General features: G+C 40.2%; 1 protein-coding gene across 1 annotated transcript; it reads right to left on the bottom strand.

Annotated features, from left to right (window-relative positions):
• Positions 1 to 1,254: 1,254 nt before the first annotated feature.
• Positions 1,255 to 25,733, bottom strand: LOC131944556 (G-protein coupled receptor GRL101). The gene is made up of 2 exons (XM_059305244.1): positions 20,658 to 25,733; positions 1,255 to 1,363 (listed from the first exon to the last, which is right to left on the bottom strand). Exon 1 carries the CDS (start codon positions 24,759 to 24,761, stop codon positions 20,664 to 20,666), a length of 4,098 nt encoding a protein of 1,365 aa, XP_059161227.1. The 5' UTR covers positions 24,762 to 25,733; the 3' UTR covers positions 1,255 to 1,363; positions 20,658 to 20,663.

The raw sequence follows: 25,733 nt of genomic DNA, 5'->3' as shown, positions 1-25,733 counted from the left end.
GATGTGCAGTACTCAGTTGTCAGTCTGTGTCTTGTTTATCGTGACAGTATCACACTTACTCTAAAGTGTCACGTCTGTGTCACTTTTGTTGTGACAGTTTCACGCTTACCCTAAAGTGTCACGTCTTTGTCACTTTTGTCGTGACAGTTTCACGCTTATCCTAAAGTGTCACGTCTGTGTCACTTTTGTCGTGACAGTTTCACGCTTATCCTAAAGTGTCACGTCTGTCTTGTTTCTCATGACAGTTTCACGCTTACCCTAAAGTGTCACGTCTGTGTCACTTTTGTCGTGACAGTATCACGCTTACCCTAAAGTGTCACGTCTGTGTCACTTTTGTCGTGACAGTTTCACGCTTACCCTAAAGTGTCACGGCACTAGTCGCGACATAAATTCGACGATTGAAGTTCCAAGATGGCGGAGTGCAGAAAACAGGTTGAAGGAAAAATCAGATCTTTAACTAATGCCAAACTAACAACTGTACATGTAGCTATGTAAGGGCAGCACCCGGTATTGCCAAGGTTACAATCAACTGCTGCTAATGTTACCATGAAGTGTTGCTAAGGTTACTATCGAGTGTTGCTATGGTTACAAGCAATTGTTGATAAGGGGAGCAACAATATCAATAGCCGTCATCTACCGGCTTGGTCAAATCTTTTTAACATAATTGATGACCCAATTTCGTTGTTTGACATACTCAACTCTGACATTTGACATTATCAACTCTGACATTTGACATTATCAACTCTGACATTTGACATTATCAACTCTGACATTTGACATTATCAACTCTGACATTTGACATTATCAACTCTGACATTTGACATTATCAACTCTGACATACATTTTGAAAATACAGACGGAAATATTATTGTCCCATTAGTAACATTAAGTTTAAAAAAAAGTTTTTAAAAGTTTTGTCAATGTTTTGTCAATGTTTTGTCTATGTTTTGTAAATGCAATATATTTATCGTGTCTTGTGATAATGTACAAGCATTATTTCTGTTGCTTTTGACAATATCGTTGGGATTGACCAGGTGCCGGTCACTGTCACAAGTTGGCTCTGACTTGAGCTCATCCTGGTGTGTACACGGGATCCCGTCCTTCCGGTCAGCCCGCTCCGCCGTGTCCCCAGGGTCGGGCAGGGGCCGCCGTTTGGCCTCGTCCTTCTTCCACTTCATCCGGCGGTTCTGAAACCAGATCTTGATGTGTCTCTCCGTCAGACTCAACATGGCGGCCAGCTCTATCCGCCGGGGCCGGGAGATGTACTTGTTGAAGTGGAACTCTTTCTCCAGCTCCAGCAGCTGGCCCCGGCTGTAAGCTGTGCGCGTGCGCTTGTTCTCGTCTTCCAGCGAGAACTGGGCCCCTGCAGGAGAAATGAGAATCACGTTCAACATTCACGTTACACAAGGATCACAATCAACTTCACGTTACATGAGGATCACGTGTTTTTGTAAAATCAGCATATGAAGGGATAATATGGTCAGACCCATGCTCAGCCGAAATAGGTATTTTTAAAAGACAAAATGTGGGGTCTGGTTTTTTTGTGACGATAAGTGACAGACGCAATGTCATTTATGGATGACCCCCGAAACCCACAGTTATCCAAAGGGTGACGGGTGGTCTCGTATACTACTAAAACTCAAGTTTGTTTAAATGTTTGTATATATATATATATATATATATATATATATATATATATATATATATATATATATATATATATATATATATATATATATATATATATTGTTTTTGTTTGGTTTGTTTGGTTACAGGAGAGAATCTGCACTGTGTGTAGAGCTATGTAAATACGTATTAAGGTAGAGAACAATGTTCTTTTTGACCAAACTGTTAATCACAAATTTATTTAAAGGCGTTAATTAATGTATTGATATATGCATTGGTAGATTAACCACTTTAATTATAAAAGTTCAGAATTATGACTTTACTTATAGTTGCTTGCGTCACATGATTTATTTACTTTCTATAACAATAATGGCGGCTTTCATCGAAGATGTTGGTGCTCATTCAAAAGTTTAACGAATTATAAAGCTATTTTCTGTCGACTATACCTTTAACGATACATTCGCTGGCTATTTTTATTAGGTTTCAAATCTATGATCAATTTTCAACAGTTCTTCTAATTTGAGTATACAATAAATTTCTCTAGATCTAGAGATCAGCTGTCGGACGAAGGGAAAGTCAATAGTAAATCTAAAATCTAGAATCTAGGTCAAACAAAATTAATTAGATCTAGTTAACAATAAAATCAATCATAAAAACACAATACATTATTCACTTTCTTTATTAAACTATGTTAATCATTAAATATTTAATATAAATCTTTTCTTTTTAGGAGGGGGGGGGGGGGGGGGAAGGTTCAAAATTTTCCATCATTTATATATATATATATATATATATATATATATATATATATATATATATAGAGAGAGAGAGAGAGAGAGAGAGAGAGAGAGAGAGAGATAGATAGATAGATAGATAGATAGATAGATAGATAGATAGATAGATAGATAGATAGATAGATAGATAGATAGATAGATAGATAGATAGATAGATAGATAGATAGATAGATAGATAGATAGATAGATAGATAGATAGATAGATAGATAGATAGATAGATAGATAGATAGATAGATAGATAGATAGATAGATAGATAGATAGATAGATAGATAGATAGATAGATAGATAGATAGATAGATAGATAGATAGATAGATAGATAGATAGATAGATAGATAGATAGATAGATAGATAGATAGATAGATAGATAGATAGATAGATAGATAGATAGATAGATAGATAGATAGATAGATAGATAGATAGATAGATAGATAGATAGATAGATAGATAGATAGATAGATAGATAGATAGATAGATAGATAGATAGATAGATAGATAGATAGATAGATAGATAGATAGATAGATAGATAGATAGATAGATAGATAGATATATATATATACATATATATACTAGTTGTATGTCATTGCTTCGCTATTATGTAAATTAAATTGAAAGTAGTACTCTCAAGAAATAAGAAAAATTACACAACGTAGGCCGACAAAACGAAACAAATTATCACACTAAACAAAAAACAAAACAAAATATACACACAATACATTAAAAAATAATGAACACAGCACAATCTATTGGGTAATCATTGTAAAAAAACAACTTGACATAATGATTCCTAGAATATGAAGGCAAACGAACTAGGGAAAATAATCACTTTCTTTATATATATATATATATATATATATATATATATATATATATATATATATATATATATATATATATATATATATATATATATATATATATTTCTACAAATTTAATTGTAAATGTCAAAAGAGATCAATAATTACTTTCGTATGTAGTATAGAAGTTTAACTTTATTTGTTTTTACAAAAATATGTTTTCTACAATCGGAATTGAATATATTGTCATCATAACTGCTAAAATCTTACAGCATAATGTAAGTTTTTTAAATCAGAGTTGGGATAAAACCACGCTATTCATTATATTAAAATTAAATCTAATAAGTGGAACATTTTAAATAATAGCCTACATGTAACTAGAATATTGGTCTTACATCTCAGATCACATATTTTTTAATTAGCTACTGTTTTTTGTGTTCTTTCAAGATTATTTTTTAACATAATGATAAGGTATGGGTTAGATCTCTGTATTGCATACATTCATCTTTACTGGTAATTGCAAAAACAATATTTACGCGTTATCCCAAATGTACTTAACAGATCAGTTTGGGGTGGGTTGGGATGGGGGGGGGGGGGGGTTCAACTTCATTCAACGCTGTCCGGTCACTTTAGGTCAATTATCCTACCCAGCGTATACCTAGGTGTGACATTAATGTTGTGTCCCGGTTTAGGTGGTGAAGTAGTGGGGTCGGGGGGGGGGGGGTGCGGGAAACCAACTTTTTTAGATGACTGTTCTAAACATACATATACAATAATAGATATATACTGATTCAGAAATAGATTTAAGTAACAGTGGTATTATGACAGTAAAATAAATTACAGATGGCTCCATAGGGGGGTGGGGGGTGGGGGGTGGTTGTAATTCCCCTACTTCCTCCCCCACCCCCGCCTACGCCACTGACCCACGTCAAAATCACCACCTCAACTTCCAGATTAACCAGAAACAAACAATGAAATTTTTATCAAGAATCGGCACGTAGGTACTGTACATCCATCTATCTATCTATATACTACTAAAACTCAACTTTGTTTACATGTTTGAATATTTATTTGTTTGTCTGATTTCATACTGTAAGTAAACTGCTTTATATGGGGGGCTGTAAAATAGTATGTAGGTAGAGAATAATTTTTTATTGCAGACAGACTGTTAATCACACATTTATTTAAAGACGTTAATTAATTAATTGATTTATTCATAGGTAGATTAACCACTTTTGTTTTAAAGTTTTAAAACAATGGCTTAACTTTGACTGAATAGTGATGTTTGATAACTCATTTTTTTGTTTGTTTGTTTTTTTGATTTGTTATTGGGGAGAATCTTCATTATGTGTAGAGCTGTAAAATGGTATTTTGAGTGGTAAATATTGTTCCTTCTTAAACACACTGTTAATTACAAACTAATTTAAAGCCGTTAATTAATTTATTGATATATTCATGGGTAGATTAACCACAATTTATATAAAAGTTTAGAATTATGACTTTAGTAATAGTAAAATGATTTATTTTCTAATTACAACAATGTTTTCAATTATTTTTCCTAAGGCCTACATGTGAATGATAAGGTTGACTATCAGGACCTCGCGGGGCACAGGGCAGATGAAGTAGAGTTCACCTGTTTGTTTGTCCTAAGCATATGAAGGGATAGTGTGGTCAGAGACATGCTCGGCTGGAATCGTTTTTTTAAACGATAAAAACATGTTGTCTGAGACTTGGCGGGACACTGGGCAGGTGAAGTAGAGTTGAGTAGGTCACCTATGACGTCAGTATATGAAGGGATAGTCCGAAATCGTTGTTTTCGGTGTTTTTAAAAGATAAAAAACATATGTTTGAATGTGGGGTCTGTTTTTTTGTGACGATAAGTGACACTGCAGTAGCGTAGCGAGGAGGGTGGGGCGGGGGGGGGACATGCCCCCGAGCGCCAACCTTAGGGGGCGCCAAAATGGGTTGGAAAAATAAATTGAAAGGTTGAGGGGGGTGCAAATCGAAAGTTTGAGGTGGGGGGAGGTGCAAATCGAAATCTTGAGATGGGGGGGGGGGGGTGGTGCACATCGAAAGTTTGTGGGGGTGCATATCAAAATCTTGCCGGGGGGGGGGGTTAAATCGAAAAATTTCGTCCCCGGGCGCAGAAAAGGGTCGCTACGCCTCTGAGTGACAGACTTGATGTTTTTTGATGGATGACCCCCGAAACCCACAGTTATCCAACGGGTGATGGGTAGTCTAGTATACTACTAAAACTCAACTTTGTTTACATGTTTGAATATTTATTTGTTTGTCTGATTTCGTACTGTAAGGAAACAGCTCTATATGCGGGGCTGTAAAATAGTATGTAGGTAGAGAACAATTTTTGATTGCAGACAGACTGTAAATCACACATTTATTTAAAGACGTTAATTAATTTATTGATTTATTCATAGGTAGATTAACCACTTTAAAGTTTTAGAACAATGGCTTAACTTTGACTGAATATTGACGTTTAATAACTCATTTTTTTTTTATTTGTAATTGGGGAGAATCTGCATTATGTGTAGAGCTGTAAAATAGGATTTTGGGTGGTAAATATTGTTCTTTCTTAAACACACTGTTAATTACAAACTAATTTAAAGCCGTTAATTAATTTATAGATATATTCATATGTAGATTAACCACATTAATTATAAAAGTTTAGAAAAATAAGTTTAGTAATAGTAAATAGTTCTAGTTTCTTTTTACAGCAATGTTTTCAATTATTTTTTTCTTAAGGCCTACATGTGAATGATAAGGTTGACTATCAGAACCTCGCGGGGCACAGGGCAGGTGAAGTAGAGTTCACCTGTTTCTATGTTTTCAGCATATGAAGGGATAGTGTGGTCAGAGCCATGCTCGGCCGGAATCGTTTTTTCTTAAAAATACAATTATGTCTGAGACTTGGCGGGGCACTGGGCAGGTGAAGTAGAGTTTTGTAGAGTTTTTAAAATATAAAAAACGTCTTTTTGAATGTGGGGGTCTGGTTATTTTGTGATGATTAGTGCTGGCAGACGTGATGTCATTTATAGATGACCCCCCGAAACCCCCAGTTATCTAACTAGATAACGGGTAGTCTAGTATTAAATATAGTCGTGGTCATACCCATAAACCTTGAACCTAAGATCAAACGTAACAAAAAGTCTCATTTAGAGTTTTTTTCAGATATCTCTTCGGTATATTGAGGGGGTGGGGTGGGCGGCAGAGCCCCCGAAGAAAGTCTACAACCCCCTATAACGACATAGATTTTATATAGAAAATATATAAGCTTACCAGTGTCCGACCCCTCCCGCTAATCCACCCCACTCCCGAAAATTGCAATACCCCCCCCCCCACCTTCGGGGAGGAAAATGTCTGAAAGAAACACTGGTCGCATTTGTAGATCATACAGACTAAAGGTAGAGCCCACTTCTATAATATAGACCCGTTTACTACTTTTGGCCGATAAACCTCACTCCGTGCCGTACCCTCACATCATGCCATACGTCTGTCTGTCTGTCTGTCTGTCTGTCTGTCTGTCTGTCTGTCTGTCTGTCTGTCTGTCTGTCTGTCTGTCTGTCTGTCTGTCTGTCTGTCTGTCTGTCTGTCTGTCTGTCTGTCTGTCTGTCTGTCTGTCTGTCTGTCTGTCTGTCTGTCTGTCTGTCTGTCTGTCTGTCTGTCTGTCTGTCTGTCTGTCTGTCTGTCTGTCTGTCTGTCTGTCTGTCTGTCTGTCTGTCTGTCTGTCTGTCTGTCTGTCTGTCTGTCTGTCTGTCTGTCTGTCTGTCTGTCTGTCTGTCTGTCTGTCTGTCTGTCTGTCTGTCTGTCTGTCTGTCTGTCTGTCTGTCTGTCTGTCTGTCTGTCTGTCTGTCTGTCTGTCTGTCTGTCTGTCTGTCTGTCTGTCTGTCTGTCTGTCTGTCTGTCTGTCTGTCTGTCTGTCTGTCTGTCTGTCTGTCTGTCTGTCTGTCTGTCTGTCTGTCTGTCTGTCTGTCTGTCTGTCTGTCTGTCTGTCTGTCTGTCTGTCTGTCTGTCTGTCTGGATCGAAAGTGGGGACGCAATATTTTACCTCTTCTTACAGACTTCTTTCTCCCCTTAACTTTCTCGAATATTCTTATATAACACTACGGGGGATGGCAACTCTGGATATAAATCTAGACATAATTTTTAATTACTTAAACTTTTAAAAAATAAAATAGAATCTCGTAGAAAAAAGAATTGCACACCAAGTGAACGTCACATAAAATGTGTATAATAGTGCGGAATATTATTAGTACTTTATAAATTCACAAGCGGTTTTTGAGAAATCGGAAATAGCCTAAATTACTTCTTCCAGTCAACGGAAGTTACTTAAAATTTGAAAGAAAGCAGAGAATTAGATCTTTTATTTATTTGTGAAATTTCATTTCTGAAATAGTACTCAAGTTATCGGCTTTTGAAAAATTGAAAGTAGAAAAAATTCCACTTCCGGTTATCGGAAATCGCTGAAAAGTCGACATGGATCTACAAATTGATATAATACTAATATATGAAATTTCTTCAACCTAGCTGTAACGGTACTCAAGTTATCGCATTTACAAACACACTATCACACACACACACTCATACACAGACATACGGACAAGATTGCAAAACTATGTTTTTCCGACTCAGGGAGATGTAAAACCTCGAGATTAGCAAACATCTGCGCACATTGACAAGAGCGTTACATTTTCTTTAACTATGTTTATTCCATATGACGTTGATTAAAATGATATGTTTGTAAAATGAGAATTATTTTACAAAAACATCCAAGTTAAATTTTTTAAATAATTAATTTAGACAAGAAATAAATGTATTTATTGATATATGTTATATATATGGCTCCTTTTTGTCGACTTATCGCTCCCCCTACCCCAAATCCTGTATACGTCTCTGCTTAAAATGCCCAATGTTTGACTGTGCTCAGATATATTTATGAACTTTTTTTTTCGCTGTGCGTAAGAACTTGTGACAGTGGTGAGAGGGATGGGGAAAATAAAAATCGTCCAGCAAGTATGTTATTGAATGCCCACCATAACACCAGTTAACCACTCAATAACGGTTGGTCTAGTCAGCACTAAATAAAATCCTAAATATTACCCAGGTAATAATTTTGACATTATTCCTCATGAGCCCGGAGATGGGCCGGTGAATTGGATCAGTTGTGTTCACAAATTGTTTTAATCAATGAAGGCCGATCCTAATTTATCAGGTCATAAGAAGGGTATTGTCGATACTCAGGTCTTTAGGAGGGTATTGTCGATACTCAGGTCATTAGGAGGGTATTGTCGATACTCAGGTCATTAGGAGGGTATTGCCGATACTAAGGTCATTAGGAGGGTATTGTCGATACTCAGGTCATTAGGAGGGTATTGTCGATACTCAGGTCATTGGAAGGGTATTGCCGATACTCGCTCTATGTCGGCTCACATCGCATTATCAGCAGCGACATTGTGTTACCCCCCCCCCCCCCCCCCATGCCCACATTAAGGAACCCACCTAATTAACCTAAACCCCCCGACATAAACCCCCTGGACAAAAACCCCCCGCGACATAAACCCCCTGGACAAAAACCCCCCGCGACATAAACCCCCTGGACAAAAACCCCCCGCGACATAAACCCCCTGGACAAATACCCCCCGCGATATAAACCCCCCGGATAATAACCCCCGGACTGAGGTTTATATAAAGAAAAAATAACGATGATGTGAACCAAGAAATTAAAAAAAAATTACATTAAATTAATTTAATTTTTTACGACTAACAAAATAGTTTCTACCTAAAAAAATGCTTTTCGAAATCAAGGAGTGACCTTAGTTGTATTTGATCAAAGATCGGGCACCGACAACACCTTAGATATAGGTCATCCACATGTGGGAGCCGTGCGGATCAAAGCAACACATTCTTAACAATTCAAAAGATGTGAGGGATTCACCGGCGGAAGCTTGGTTCATATCCACCTTGGCATACAGAACCATGGTATAAATATAAAATCAAATTTATTTCTCGACAAATCGTATATTTTCTGGAATGGAGTTTGTTCAATCCAATAAAGGAAATTTAAAGGTGATTTTTGAAGGCTATGTTTATGTCAAGCAAAAAGATCTGGCGAACGGCGTTGTGTCATTTGAGTGTTCCAAAAGACGCAACAAGGCAGAATGCAAAGCAAAAATAAAGATTCATGGTGAACAGCTTGTTGGACGATGTAATGAACATTCGCATGGACCAGATCCATCTCAACTGGAAGTGTGTAAAGTAGTGCAGCAGATGAAACAACTGGCAGAAGAAACGGAAGCAACACCCCAGCAGATCATCACTCAGTCCATTACTACGATTACTGAAGATGCCAAGGCTAAGCTGCCCTCGATTCCACACATACGACGTAACATCAGGCGTCAACGTCAAACGCTAAAACACCCACTGTCTGATCCAAGGAATGTTGATGATATAATCATTCCTGAACAATATACAATGACACAAGATGGACAACAATTTCTTCTGTTCGATTCCGGTGCCAAATCAAAAGGTAGGATGTTTTTGTTTGGAACCAAGGACAACCTTAGGTTATTGGAGGTTAATCAGCACTGGTTTATGGATGGTACATTCAAAACAGCTCCTGCATTGTTTTCACAACTGTACACAGTCCATGCATTGGTCAATGGGCGCACTGTTCCATGTGTTTATGCCTTGCTTCAAAACAAAACACAGGAAACATACACAGCACTCTTACAGCAGCTAACGGTCTTAAACACAAACCTGCAACCAATTTCTATTATGATTGACTTTGAAATGGCTGTGATAAAAAGTGTTGAAAGGGTATTTCCAGAGTGTGAGGTAAAAGGATGTTTCTTCCATCTTAGCCAAAATATATACAGAAAAATTCAGGACTCTGGCCTTCAACAACTCTACCAAGTTGATAGTGAATTTGCTCTCAAGCTCAGAATGCTACCTGCGTTGGCATTTGTTCCCATCGAACACATGAGTTATGCCTTTGAAAAATTATTGGAAATTTTCCCCCAAGAAGCAATGCCGATTGCAGACTACTTTGAGGACTACTATATTGGCAGACCACAACGTCGAGGTCGAAGACAACCTATGTTTCCACTTGACATTTGGAACATGCACACACGTGCAGAAGACCATATGCCAAAAACAAACAACTCAGTTGAAGGCTGGCACAGAAGTTTTCAGTCGCATATGGGATGTTGCCACCCAAATATTTGGAAATTTATTGACTTTATTAAAAAGGAACAATCTCTCCAAGAGGTTTATTGTACACAGATTAATTCAGGTCACTGTTTACCAAAACAGAAAAAAAAATATATTGATAGCAGCTCTCGAATTTTAACTGTTGTTAAAAATTTTAATGAGTCCACCATTATTGAGTATTTGCGAGGCATCGCTCACAATCTGTCTTTTTAAAGTTATAATAAAAATAATTTTTTTTTCCTAATGTTTGTTTTGTATTTTTATATTAATTTTGTTTCTCGTCATCTTTGGTTTTTCCTTATATAAACCTCAATTGGGGGGTTTTTGTCCAGGGGGTTTATATCGCGGGGGGTTTTTGTCCAGGGGGTTTATATCGCGGGGGGTTTTTGTCCAGGGGGTTTATGTCGCAGGGGGTTTTTGTCCAGGGGGTTTATGTCGGGGGGTTTATGTCCAGGGGGTTTATGTCCAGGGGGTTTTTGACCGGGAGCCCTAATTAACAGCAGTCTCCTTCTGAGTTGATGACGTGCTCACCTGTTTAAATAGTGGTGACCACCATACCACATGTAGTGACACACATGTAGTGACACACATGTAGTGACACACATGTAGTGACACACATGTAGTGACACACATGCAGTGACACACATGTAGTGACACATGTGGTGACACACATGTAGTGACACATATGTAGTGACACACACGCAGTGACACACATGTAGTGACACACATGTAGTGACACACATGTAGTGACACACATGTAGTGACACACATGTAGTGACACACATGTAGTGACACACATGTAGTGACACACATGTAGTGACACACATGTAGTGACACACATGTAGTGACACACATGTAGTGACACACATGTAGTGACACACATGTAGTGACACACATGTAGTGACACACATGTAGTGACACACATGTAGTGACACACATGTAGTGACACACATGTAGTGACACACATATAGTGACACACATATAGTGACACACATGTAGTGACACATGTGGTGACCCATCGACCCCCCCCCCCCTGTGATGACAAGTCCCCCCCCCTGTGTTTACCTCATGTCAAAACGACAAGCTATATTTAGAAGTGGGTTAAAGTGGGCTAGAATAATGTTGTAACATCCATCACCATCACCACCGACATCGACATCGACATCATCATCAACATCAATATCAACATCAATATGAATATCTACATCAACATCAACTTTTCCGTTACCTCTACCACTATTCTAACACTACAATTACCACTACTTTAACCCATACCCTCACCCACACCGTTATTATTACCGTTATTCTAACTGAATGGTAATTGTCAGTGTGCAGTGTCATAAAGCATTGTTTGAGTCGGAGTGCGGTCAGGTAGGGGGTGGGTGTAATTAGTATGGAGGTATGGACGTTGGAGAGATGGCCGGGGGGTGGGGGTAATTGACGGGAGGCGAGTAATGTCGTGCTCCCGTTTTGACCATCTCGAACCAATTGTGTGACGTTCCCTATCATGTAGGACACAACATCTTTGTAGGACACAACATCTCTGTAGGACACAACATCTCTGTAGGACACATCTCTGTAGGACACAACATCTCTGTAGGACACATCTCTGTAGGACACAACATCTCTGTAGGACACAACATCTCTGTAGGACACAACATCTCTGTAGGACACAACATCTCTGTAGGACACAACATCTCTGTAGGACACAACATCTATGTAGGACACAACATCTCTGTAGGACACAACATCTATGTAGGACACAACATCTATGTAGGACACAACATCTATGTAGGGCACAACATTTCTGTAGGACACAACATCTCTGTAGGACACAACATCTCTGTAGGACACAACATCTCTGTAGGGCACAACATCTATGTAGGACACAACATCTATGTAGGACACAACATCTCTGTAGGACACAACATCTATGTAGGACACAACATCTATGTAGGACACAACATCTCTGTAGGACACAACATCTATGTAGGGCACAACATCTCTGTAGGACACAACATCTATGTAGGGCACAACATCTCTGTAGGACACAACATCTATGTAGGGCACAACATCTCTGTAGGACAGAACATCTCTGTAGGACACAACATCTCTGTAGGACACAACATCTCTGTAGGACACAACATCTATGTAGGGCACAACATCTCTGTAGGACACAACATCTATGTAGGACACAACATCTCTGTAGGACACAACATCTCTGTAGGACACAACATCTATGTAGGGCACAACATCTCTGTAGGACACAACATCTATGTAGGGCACAACATCTCTGTAGGACAGAACATCTCTGTAGGACACAACATCTCTGTAGGACACAACATCTCTGTAGGACACAACATCTATGTAGGGCACAACATCTCTGTAGGACACAACATCTATGTAGGACACAACATCTCTGTAGGACACAACATCTATGTAGGACACAACATCTCTGTAGGACACAACATCTATGTAGGACACAACATCTATGTAGGACACAACATCTATGTAGGGCACAACATTTCTGTAGGACACAACATCTCTGTAGGACACAACATCTCTGTAGGACACAACATCTCTGTAGGGCACAACATCTATGTAGGACACAACATCTATGTAGGACACAACATCTCTGTAGGACACAACATCTATGTAGGACACAACATCTATGTAGGACACAACATCTCTGTAGGACACAACATCTATGTAGGGCACAACATCTCTGTAGGACACAACATCTATGTAGGGCACAACATCTCTGTAGGACACAACATCTATGTAGGGCACAACATCTCTGTAGGACAGAACATCTCTGTAGGACACAACATCTCTGTAGGACACAACATCTCTGTAGGACACAACATCTATGTAGGGCACAACATCTCTGTAGGACACAACATCTATGTAGGACACAACATCTCTGTAGGACACAACATCTCTGTAGGACACAACATCTATGTAGGGCACAACATCTCTGTAGGACACAACATCTATGTAGGGCACAACATCTCTGTAGGACAGAACATCTCTGTAGGACACAACATCTCTGTAGGACACAACATCTCTGTAGGACACAACATCTATGTAGGGCACAACATCTCTGTAGGACACAACATCTATGTAGGACACAACATCTCTGTAGGACACAACATCTCTGTAGGACACAACATCTATGTAGGGCACAACATCTCTGTAGGACACAACATCTATGTAGGGCACAACATCTCTGTAGGACACAACATCTCTGTAGGACACAACATCTCTGTAGGACACAACATCTATGTAGGGCACAACATCTCTGTAGGACACAACATCTCTGTAGGACACAACATCTCTGTAGGACACAACATCTCTGTAGGACACAACATCTCTGTAGGACACAACATCTCTGTAGGACACAACATCTATGTAGGGCACAACATCTCTGTAGGACACAACATCTATGTAGGGCACAACATCTCTGTAGGACAGAACATCTCTGTAGGACACAACATCTATGTAGGAGACAACCTCTCTAGAAATGTTTGGCAAATACCTCCCACCTCCCCATATACCCACAAAGCGTCGACCCTAGTTACTATGAAAAGATATGGATTTATTTTTCAAAAGTAGCGTTATTTTAGAGACTAACTAGACTACCCGTCATCCAGGGGCGGAACTACAGTGCCGCCAGACCCCGCAACGCGGGGGGGCCCAGGCCATTTAGGGGCCCACGGCCGACCATAAAAAAATTGTTATAGTTAAAAAAAAAATTCTTGCATTTTTGACTTAATGTTTGTTTTGTAAAAAAGATTACCGTAGCTGCGGTTGGATTATCTTTATTCTATAGACACCACCCCTTGGTCATTTTTCCTTCGTTTTTAAACCACGTGAAAGCCGAGTCCTCTTTCTCCTACAATCAATCCTATCAAAGATAAGCAAACGTTTAAACCACTTCCATGACTTATTTCCCTTTTTTAAATAGTCAAATAGTGATGCTCATAAGCCTCTTTTTAATAGATTTGTACTAAAATAATTAAAAAGCAATTACTTTTCTTTATTATTATTTTTTAAAAATTACTTACTAAAGAATGACACTTTATATAAAGATAATGTATTTAAAATTTATAAAAATCATAAAAATAAACATGACACGAGACACCATTATTTACAGAAAGCTTTCATGTTTTATATTCTTTTGACCTATATGATGTTAGAGGTCTAACGGCAGACATAAAATAAAACTAATTTTCACAAAACAGACTAATTCACTTATACACATGACATGATGTTGTAATTTGTTTTATAAAAAAAAAATACACGTATTTCTCAAAACACGAACAGGCCAGCAATAAGTATCCTATGGTCGTATTTTGTGTTTGAGTATATATATATATATATATATATATATATATATATATATATATATATATATATATATATATATATATATATATATATATATATATATATATATATATATATATATATATATATATATATATATATATATATATATATATATATGTATGCCTATATATTTATATGGGGGGGGGGGGCCTAAAAAATTTTTTGCGGGGTGGCCCCTTTTTTCTAGTTCCGCCACTGCCGTCATCCCTTGGATAACTGTGGGTTTCGGGGGTCATCCATAAAAAACATCACGTCTGTCACTTATCTTCACAAAAAACCAGATCCCACTTTCAAATAGACGTCACACCTCAGACGTTTTTGTCTTTTAAAAACACCTATTTCGGCTGAGCTTTAAATGCTGAGATAAAAAAAACAGGTCAACTCTACTTCACCTGCCCAGTGTCCCCCCCAATTTAGACATGTTTTTGCCTTTTAAAACACCGAATAGAGTTTCTTCCAGACATCTCGGGGGGAGGGAGGTGAGAGGGTGAGGGCTCGCCACCCCCCCCCCCTCCCCACAAAGAAAGTCAATGAAAGTTACGCAAGTAAGCCCTAGATCGAGCATTTCAAATTTAATATTATCCCAAGTTAGCCTATTCCATAGCTAAACAAACAAAGATTTATATGAAGTAAAATATTAAGGCCTGAAATAGTTTAGATAGAGCTAGATCTAGTATTTCAGTTAAGTCTTTAATTTTGGAAATTAGACGTATAGAAGCCGCGTATGAATCTCAAGTTTCGCAAATAGGCCCTAGATCGAGCATTTCCAAATTAGTATATTCCATAGCTAAACAAACAAAGATTTATATAAAATAATAAAGGTCTAAAATAGTTTAGTATATATGTTGGCTGGTACTCAATGATTGGCTTGTTATTTTTAAAAAGTTGTCACAGGTTGCTTGTTTTTTGTGTAGTTGTATTCAATGTTGGTCGTAGCTGGATGGGGGTAATGTTTCCCCCACCCCTAATCAACAGGACGGCGCCCGGTTGTCACGGCGCGGGGGTCTAACAAGGGGTCACCTATTAATTTAATAGCGTTCACAGTTGTAGGCTGTGGCCAGAGAGCGGCATGACCGAACCCTAGGTGTGTGCATGCTTTGTATTTCGATTTTATGTCCTGTCACCCCAATGGTCGTCTCCTTATTTACGAGCGTAAGGTCGCGACGGTCAGTTCGGGTCAAACAGTTTTTTTGGGTGATGGAAAGTTTTGGTTGGATTCAGCCTATAAAAGAGGAAGGTTGGATAGTGTGAGGTCTCTATCTCGGACACACACATAGGCTAGACACTATGGTCTAGGCCTCGGATGGTGGCAGCCTTTAGGGCTGGCTACTAAGGCTGGCTTATTGGCCCTGCCGATGTTTTGTTGCTGTACATATGTGCTTCATTCCAGATATTTACATATGTAACCTATGTTTATACATGTTGCCAATGTTGCACCAGTGGCCAAACGTCTGCAGTTTAGATGTTCTTCGTTCCAATGGCCCGATGTCTCGATCCAGTAGCCCAATGTCTTTTGTTCCAATGGCCCGGTGTCTCGTTCTGGGGCCAGATATTTGTTCCAGAGGACGGATATGTTGTCCTTGTGGCAGGGGAATCGCCCTGCATTTTGTGTGTGACGAACTAGATCGTGTAGAACACTCGTGTAAATTCATGAAAGGATGTAATTGTGTTTGTATCAGGTTCTCAAGGAGGATATCTTGAATGCGAAATTCAGACATTGTCTCTTTGAATTTTTTTCATTGTATCTAAACATGTACGTTTGATTTATTTGTCATTTTTTACTTGCATTAAGAATTCAAGAGATGTTTCTCTGAACATGAAAGACTGGCCAGGTCTTATGTGTATGGTTTCTTTTGTTTTTTTGCTTTCAACATATATATATATATATATATATATATATATATATATATATATATATATATATATATATATATATATATATATATATATTTGACGTCACAAAGATATATAAATGCATATTATGTGTGTTCACCATGTTTTATCTTTAGTTTAATATTGGTGTTGTATAGATGTAAATTAGTTTCGCTCAGGTCTATTAGACCCCTTTGTCACCACACAAAGGTGCACGGATTTGAGAGAATAATGGATAATTACCATCTTTCCATAGGTCTCTCTTTTATCGGTTAAAAAAAAGAACCCCCCCCCCCCTTACATATAGAAACTCATTATTATCAAAATCTAATTAAAATTATCTATATTCTAGATCTACGACTGAGCTAGATCTAGAATTTACGTTAAGTCTATAATTTTGCAAAATTAGCGGTATAGGAGCAGCGTATGAATCTTAAGTTATGCAAATAGGCCCTAGATCGAGCATTTCCAAATTAGCATATTCCATAGCTAAGCAAACAAAGATTTATATAAAATAATAAAGATCTAAAATAGTTTACAATATAGAAACTCATTATTATCTAAATCTAGATAGAATTATCTATATTCTACAGCTACGACTGGTTTGCTTAAGTCTATTTTTTTAATTGTATTTTTAACTAATAAATCTTTGGTTTGACCTAGATTCTAGATGTAGATCTATAAATAACTTCCTTGGACAGATTGTAGAGCTAGAGAAATTTACTGTACAACTAAATGAAAAAGACAGTTGAAAATTGATATAAGTGTTGGAACGTAATAAAAACAGCAAACGGACGTGTTGTTAAAGTTATAGCCGACAGAAAATTAGCTTTAGATCGCGTTAAACATTGGAATGGGAACACAATCTTCTTCGATAGAAGCCGCCATTATTGATGTAAATAGTAAACAAATCATGTGACGTCACTATTTCGTCAAAGTAAAGTCGTTTTTCTAAACTTTTAAAATTAATGTGGTTAATCTACCAATGAATAAATCAATAAATTAATTAACGTCTTTAAATAAGTTTGTGATTAACAGTCTGTCTGAAAACGAAAATTGTTCTCTACCTACATACTATTTTACAGCTCTCCACCTAGCGCAGATTCTCTCCAGTAGCCAATCAGACAAACAAATAAATATTCAAACATGTAAACAAAGTTGAGTTTTAGTAGTATAGAGATAGAAGATAGATTGTTTGACATGAAACGATGACACCTGGTGTGTGCATTGTAGAGCTTTGGAAATTATGTCGACTAAAGAACAACCGTATATTTTCATAGGAGTGAAAATCTCATACGGGTATTTTTAAATTTAGATGGAATATAGCGTATGGTTATGACATTCTTCATTCATTTAGATTGCAAGAAACAAATAAAAAACCGATTGAATTATTTTTTTACCATCGTTAAACAAACAAATAAATATTCAAACATGTAAACAAACTTGAGTTTTAGTAGTTTACAATTTTAAACCTGATTTATTTATTATTTTTTTGCAATAAGATATGGATTTATTTTTCAAAAGTAGCGTCATTTTAGAGACTAATGTTACAATTTAAAACCTGATTTTTATTTTTTTGTTACTGTAAAATATATATTTTTTTAATTATTTTCTTTCAGTAGAGTTACTTAGCTAGACTTCTAAAATAATTTTTTTGTTAAAATGTGAAATAACAAAACGCGTTCTGCTATACTCCTTGCTAAACTAAATATTGCAAATCAAATAGATGACTTAAAGAGCCGATAATCGAATTGATCAGACATTGAATAAAATGTAACATTTTTAGGCTCGAATTCCAGATCTGTCCAATACATCCGTTTGAAAATTGTTACCACTAGTATATTGTAATAGAGATAACGACTCAATATATTGTTGTGGCTATTATCGAAACAACTGACTAAACATTGTATCCAGTGTGGATGAGGGGAGGGCAGTGTGGATGGGGAGTGGGGAGGGGAGTGGGGAGGGGAGTGGTGAGCTATGAGAGCAGCAGTCTTTGGGCAAGGGTCCAATCGGGCATTTTGTCCAATTTGGGCAAGGGTCCATTCAGGCATTTTGTCCAATTCGGGCAAGTGTCCAATCGGGCATTTTGTCCAATTTGGGCAAGTGTCCAATCGGGCATTGGTCTAATTAGGGCAAGTGTCCAATCGGCCATTTTGCCCAATTCGGGCAAGTGTCCATTCGGGCATTTTGTCCAATTCGGGCAAGTGTCCATTCGGGCATTGGTCTAATTAGGGCAAGTGTCAAATCGAGCATTTTGTCCAGTTTGGGCAAGGGTCCATTCAGGCATTTTGTCCAATTTGGGCAAGGGTCCATTTGGGCATTTTGTCCAATACAGGCAAGTGTCAAATCGGGCATTTTGTCCAATTCGGGCAAGGGTCCATTCGGGCATTTTGTCCAATTCGGAAAAGTGTCCATTGGGAAATTTGTCCAGTTTGGGCAAGTGTCAAGGCAGATTGAGAAGAAGCCGACAAATGCCTAGGGTACAAAACAATCACAAAACACAATGATGTGCCTAAATTTCTTTATAAACATGATACGAAAAAACCCATCTACATTATAATCACCCACATCTTTACAATTATTAACAACTCAATCAAAATATTTCATAAACATTTTTATGACTTTTTAAAATGACTATTTCTGTGATTTTTTTCAGATAAAACTACTCCTTTGTGACTTTTTTACTTTCTTGTATACAGAGTATAAATGAAGTATTGTAATCGTGCACAAAAATTACAACAAATTTTGAGAGTTTTCATCGTTTTACACCTCAGTACTTCAATATATACAGAGTATAGGGGACTTATTTTAACCGGACAAAAAGTTATAAATTCAGATTTATCAAAATTACGGCCTTTTACGCGTAACCAAGTCGGTAAAAATGGTCTTCGCAATGCTGTCCGTATGTCTTTCTGTGTGCGTGTATGTGTGTGTTTGTGTATTTCTGTGGACACGATAACTTGATAACCGAGTAATTTCCGTTGAACGGAAGTAGTAATTTACGCTATCTTGAATTTATAAAGTACTAATAATATTCTGCACTATGATATACATATTGTTTGTCGTTCACTTGGTGCGCTATTCTTTTTTTCTAAGAGATTCTGTTCTATTTTTAAAAGTTTAAGAAATTAAAAATGTCTATTTCCCGATTTGCTTCATAGAGTTATATAAGAATATTCGAGAAAGTTTAAAGATATCACCTCAGCTTTATTTTCCTAGAAAAAAATGGCTTTTTCTTCGTTTTCTTTTCCTGTGATTTTTTTTTTCTTTAATGTTTGGGTGTGGGGAGGGTGGGGGAGGGTGGGGGGCTATAAGGAACTCGAGATTTGTGGTCGCTTAGAGGGGAAAGGCTGGCTTGGTTCTAAGTTCTACACATCAAAGTTAGCGTTGGCATATTATTAGATTACAAACTTAAATGTGTAGCCTATATTTTAATTGAACAGAATCCTACGTTAAATGCCAAACTTGTTTCATTGTCTTAATATTCAGTCATTACAGAACCCTGTGTTAAAAGTTACATTATTATTCATTGATGTCAATGTGCTCTAATGAATCGTGATGTCAACCAATTTGTCGTGATGTCAACTAATTTGTCGTGATGTAAACTAATTTGTCGTGATGTCAACTAATTTGTCGTGATGTAAACTAATGTGTCGTGATGTAAACTAATGTGTCGTGATGTCAACTAATTTGTCGTGATGTCAACTAATTTGTCGTGATGTCAACTAATGTGTCGTGATGTAAACTAATGTGTCGTGATGTCAACTAATTTGTCGTGATGTCAACTAATTTGTCGTGATATTAACGTGCGCCCATGTGTCGTGACGTCGACCCGCATAGAACTTTTGTGCCAGATCTTTACTTAAAATAATGCGAGCATTCAATGGGCTGGAGATGGACGTGTGTCGTATAAACTAATCGTTAGTAAACTAGCCTCACTCTACTCACTCTGCTTCATCTGGACAACTGGCATAATCCAAACTCCGCCTCCAGAGCTTGTTTCTTTTTTCTGCGCATGCGCCGCGCTAACAGGATGGCGTTTGCCGTGTAGAGGAAGGGGTTGAAGGCAGAGTTTGCCGGCAGAAGAAAGACTGTGGCTATGACGTACATTTCCCCGGGCACCGGCAGGCCGGACCGTGCTGCCAGACCCATGACTGTTATTGGGAACCAGCAGAGGCAGTCTGTGAGCACTACCAGCACGAGACGCTTGGCTATAGCTGTGTCCTGGCGCACACGCGCCTCGGAGATCTGGGGGTGTTTCTGTAGGTGGACCGACAGGTAGATGAGGAGCTGCCCCAGGGCCACCAGCAGAAATACGATCATGTTGAAGAGAATAAAAATGGCGAAGGCATAATCGTAGCCCGGGAAGTATGAGCGTGTTATGGGCAGGGGAACGCCCACGGCTTTCTGTGTGTAGAGGTGCCAGTGCTGGTAGGGCGGAAGTAGTGGCACCAGCGCCATCAACAACCCGATCAGCCACACCAACAGGCACGCCACAGCGGCCGACTTGCCGTTGAAGTGAAAGTGTGGATGGAGGGGGAAGGCGATGGCCAGGAGTCTGTCTAGGGTCACGAGAAAGATGAAGAGGGCCGAAGTCTCGCTGGACAGCAGACAGAGAAAGCCAGCGGCCTGACAGGAGACGCTACTGGTCCACTCGCGCTCCTTGTCCTGGTAGTTGTCGCGGTACATGGCGTCGGCCGTCCCTATGATGACCAGGTACACGCCCATGATCAGGTCTGAGGCGCTCAGGCAGGTGATGATGATGCGGAAGCTGTTCTTCAGTCCCCGGTCAAAGAAAATCCTGTAAACGATGACACTAACGTTGCCAACTATCGTCAGGACGGCCATGATCCATAGCGCCGCACGCAAGAGCAGAGTTCTCAGAATGTCCGCGCACGATGAGATTTCGTCGTATGGAGCGTTGCAGTCGACGTGCTGATTTTTCGGCTTAACGTGATCACAACACAGCCTATAGTTGTCTGTTGATATATGTCTCAGGTTGTTTAGCTCTTTGAAAATAGTGGACGAGAAATAAATAATATTGTTTCCTTTTAGGTCGAGACGTCTTAAAGAGGTGAGGTTTACAAAAGCATTCTCTCTAATAATTTCTATGCCCATGTAACTTAGGATCAATTCCTGCAACTTATCGGCGCTCGTGAAGCTCCAGCTCAGCAGTTCTTGCTGGCTGTTGTAGGACATGTCCAGTATCCACAACTCGCGAGTGCTGTTGAGGAAGGAAAAGTTTTGGTTGATCAGCTGGTTGTGGGACAGTATCAGCTTCTGCAGGACCGGACAGTGCTTGAAGGTGTCGTTACTGAGCTCCGAAATTTGGTTGTGACTGGCGTCGAATGTCTTCAAATTCAGGTAGCGCATGTTGTCTTCACCAATGTGTTGCACCTGGCAGGACGAGACGTTCAGGTAGATCAGGCTGTACTCGGCGATGCCATCCAACTTCAGGTAAGTGAGGTTGGCATGTTCCAGCCGCAGGTAGCGTACAGGTACCGGGATGGACGCGTGTAGGACTGGGGCGGATCTACACGTCCACTCCATCCTTACACACGAGCAGTTGTCGGGACACGTTTGGTTCAGGAATGAACACAGCAGCTCGTCGTCGTGTTTGGGGCACTGGTAGTGGCCGTCACAGATGTGCTCCTGACTTACACACACGCTTGAGTGCTTACACTTGTAATTGTTTTGGCACACCTTCTTACAGTTAGCACTGATCTCGTCTTCTTTATGGGGGCAGTCAGCGAACCCGTTACACCACATGTAAATTGGAATGCAGAAACCTTCGCGACATTGAAAGTGGGTGGGTGGACACGGATTGCTCATGGTCTTGCTGATATTAAACTTACCGTAGCCATCTGGTATCACGGACCCTGGGGGTTCTTTGGAGGGGTGGATGTTTTCAGTAAACCCTCTCTCTGGCGTCCTGCCGCCCTTTAGATCTCTGATCGGGCAGTCGGTCTCCTGGTCCGCGGCCCATTTCTCGGGGAGGCAGGCGATCATGGGGCAGAGGGTGCTGCCAGCCACGCACTCGTTGCAGTCCTCCTCGTCTGAGGCGTCTAGACAGTCCTCCCTCCCGTCACAGAGCAGGTCCCGCTTTAGGACCATGCCATCAGTGCACACAGCCAAGGTGTGGCCTACGTCGGCTTTCTTCGGTTTCTTACATCGTGTTTCGTCAGAGGAGTCTCGGCAGCCAGCGATGCCGTCACACACGAAGGAGTAGGCCAACAGACCCGAGGTCTCACAGGCAAACATCGTGGCCTCAAGTTCCTCATAGTTGCAGTCCATTTCGTCGGTTCGATCAAAACAGTTGTCGACCTTGTCACACCTCTGCTCTATAGAAATATATTCGTGAGATGAACGGCAATGGAATAGCTTTAGTTTGCTCTGTAGATGCGAGTTTCCAGGCATTTGATTGACGATGTCCAACTCGACTGTGGGCAGGTCCACCATTGTCCTCTCACAGATGAAGGAGACATTTCGTTTGAGTGCGCCGCAGTCTGTCGAGTGGAAATAATCAGAGTGTAGGAGTGCGCATGTCGACCAACCTTCGTAACGGTACTCGTCCGGCAGGTAATAGGCTGTGGTGCCGTCCGTCCACTGCCACATCCGCCTGTAGATCTGACCCACTTGCTGAATACGCATGCGCTTAAGCCCTAAAAATGTAACCGCCATAATATTACCAAGAAACGTGCGTAGCTTGTCAATGAAGCTTCTCTCAACTTTCGTATTGATGGTGACGAGGTGAGCCCCAAACTGTTGCTCGCAGTACTGCTCAGCCATCAACCACGACATCTCCTGGTTGCGAACGACATGGTAACAGTGTTGTCCGTGCACGTAGCCGTCCGGCCAACACCCGGAGTCTTTGTAGCCACACTCAGCTTCGTCCTCCCCCCGCGCACAGTCGTCGTAAAAGTTGCATTTCATGGAGAAGGGGACGGAAAGGTTGGAGCAATCGTAGGAACTGTTGTCAAACATCGGGATGAACCTGCTGGGGGAAACCGACGTGTAGGAGATGTTGAACCCCACCCCCGACTCAATGCTGTCGGAGAAGAAAGACATCTGGCACTCGTGTGTCGGGAGAATGACGGGCTGGGTGAAGTTGAGGTCGGTGAAGTAGAGTTCCCTGGGGAACCGGGCCTCATAATGGCCAGATAGCGTAATTTTAATGACGTCACCTGGTCTAAGCCGGATAATCTCGGCATTAAGCCGGATGAGTTTGTCGGTGGGAACAGTGATGGTCCAAGTACAGTTGAGATCGTTGGGGTAGTTCTGCTTGTCTCTCAGCCCCGGGGAGGAGATGTAGCCCCGGTCCTTGTTGGTCAGGTCGATGTACTTGGGGGAGGAGCAGTTGTCGTACTGGGTCCTGAGACAGGGCGAGACCTGCACCACGTAGCTGATCTTGTCCACGCACTGCTTGTTGTCCAGCATGTGCAGGCTCAGGTTGACCTTGCTGTACTCAACAAAGATGGCCGTTGGTTGCTTGATGCCACAAAAGGTGCCGAACCGGTGCGTCTTGGGCGCGTGGGCGCCGTTTTTGGGCACGGCCTCGACCGAGACCTGCAGTGACTCATCGCACTCTCCCAGCGCCTCACTGCGGAGCAGGTTCAGCCCAGGCACCTTGAAGTGCAGGAAGTTGAGCAGGATGTGGTTGTCGTCAGGCACCACCACCTGCGTCAGGTGAGTGCACATGGTGATGCAGCATGTCTCCACGGTGACGTTGATGAGCGTGGGTTTGGTGACGTTGATGTTTCTTGTCTGACTACAGCTGGTGCGGTTCTCGATGGTGATGATGCAACGCTCGTCTGAATTTTTGTACGGTGGAATTTTCGCCGTGGGAAAATTTTTGCTCTGCCTGTTTTTGATGTCAGCCATATTGATACAGCGGTATTGGTCATTGACATCTGGGCCGTTCACGTAATCCTCGCTCTTGGGCTCGATGGCCCGGCCGTAGTCGTCATATCGGTTTTGTTCAGTTATGTCCCCTTGCCAGGACGACAGAGCTGCCACCATGGCAAAAACAAGGCCAAATACCAAAATCCTCATTTTGGTCTTTTATTTCTATTTCAATCTTTGTTTCATCTCACACCGCCACGCTTCGAGCAACACACGCTTGCCAAAGGTCAAAGGTTAGGTTTAAAGATGTAAGCAGCTACGTAGTTGTATTCTGGTCAGTCTCTAGTGGGGTCGGTATCACGGGGTGTATCCTGATCTTGATTGCCTTAGACAGCCATAGTGTGTCAACTCTCTGACGTCATTGGTCGCGAGTCAGATCAAACTGACGTCATCACTGCTGTGTTGTCTGGCAGGTCGAAGTGACCCCTGGACAAGAGATCAAATCAGGACGGCTGACCCTCGGCTCATTTACAGAGAACTTTCAGCGGCGTCATCGGCGTCATCATAAGCGGCGTCATGACTTGTTCGGTTTCCCATTTCTTAAGTCATATAACTGGTTACAAAATGTTCTTAAGTCATATGACTGATTACAAAATGTTCTTAAGTCATATGACTGGTTACAAAATGTTCTTAAGTCATATGACTGGTTACAAAATGTTCTTAAGTCATATGACTGGTTACAAAATGTTCTTAAGTCATATGACTGGTTACAAAATGTTCTTAAGTCATATGACTGGTTACAAAATGTTGAATCTGACTTCTCAAGTGTCCAAGAGAATCCTATTCCATCTCAGTGACGTCAGTGTGAGCCACTAATGCGATTAGCTAATCCTCCAAGATCGCACGTGCCAATAGCTTAATACCCGCTGGTTCTCAGAAACCTTAACACACGTCGGAACACACCTTGATGACGATTTAGTACACACTTAGAGCACACCTTGATAAACACACTTTAAACACAGGTGATGAACACACTTTAAACACTCTTTGAACACTCTTTGAACACAAGTTGAACACAACTTGAACACTCTTTGAACACAAGTTGAACACAACTTGAACACTCTTTGAACACAAGTTGAACACAAGTTGAACACAAGTTAAACACAAGTTGGACTATGTCAA

The sequence above is a fragment of the Physella acuta genome, unplaced genomic scaffold (genome assembly GCF_028476545.2).
Source record: "Physella acuta isolate Inbredline_101_S28 unplaced genomic scaffold, ASM2847654v3 ptg000497l, whole genome shotgun sequence".
NCBI classification, from domain to species: Eukaryota; Metazoa; Mollusca; class Gastropoda; family Physidae; genus Physella; species Physella acuta.
The sequence above is the reverse complement of the archived record's forward strand: the minus strand, read 5'-3'. Positions and strand labels throughout refer to the sequence as shown.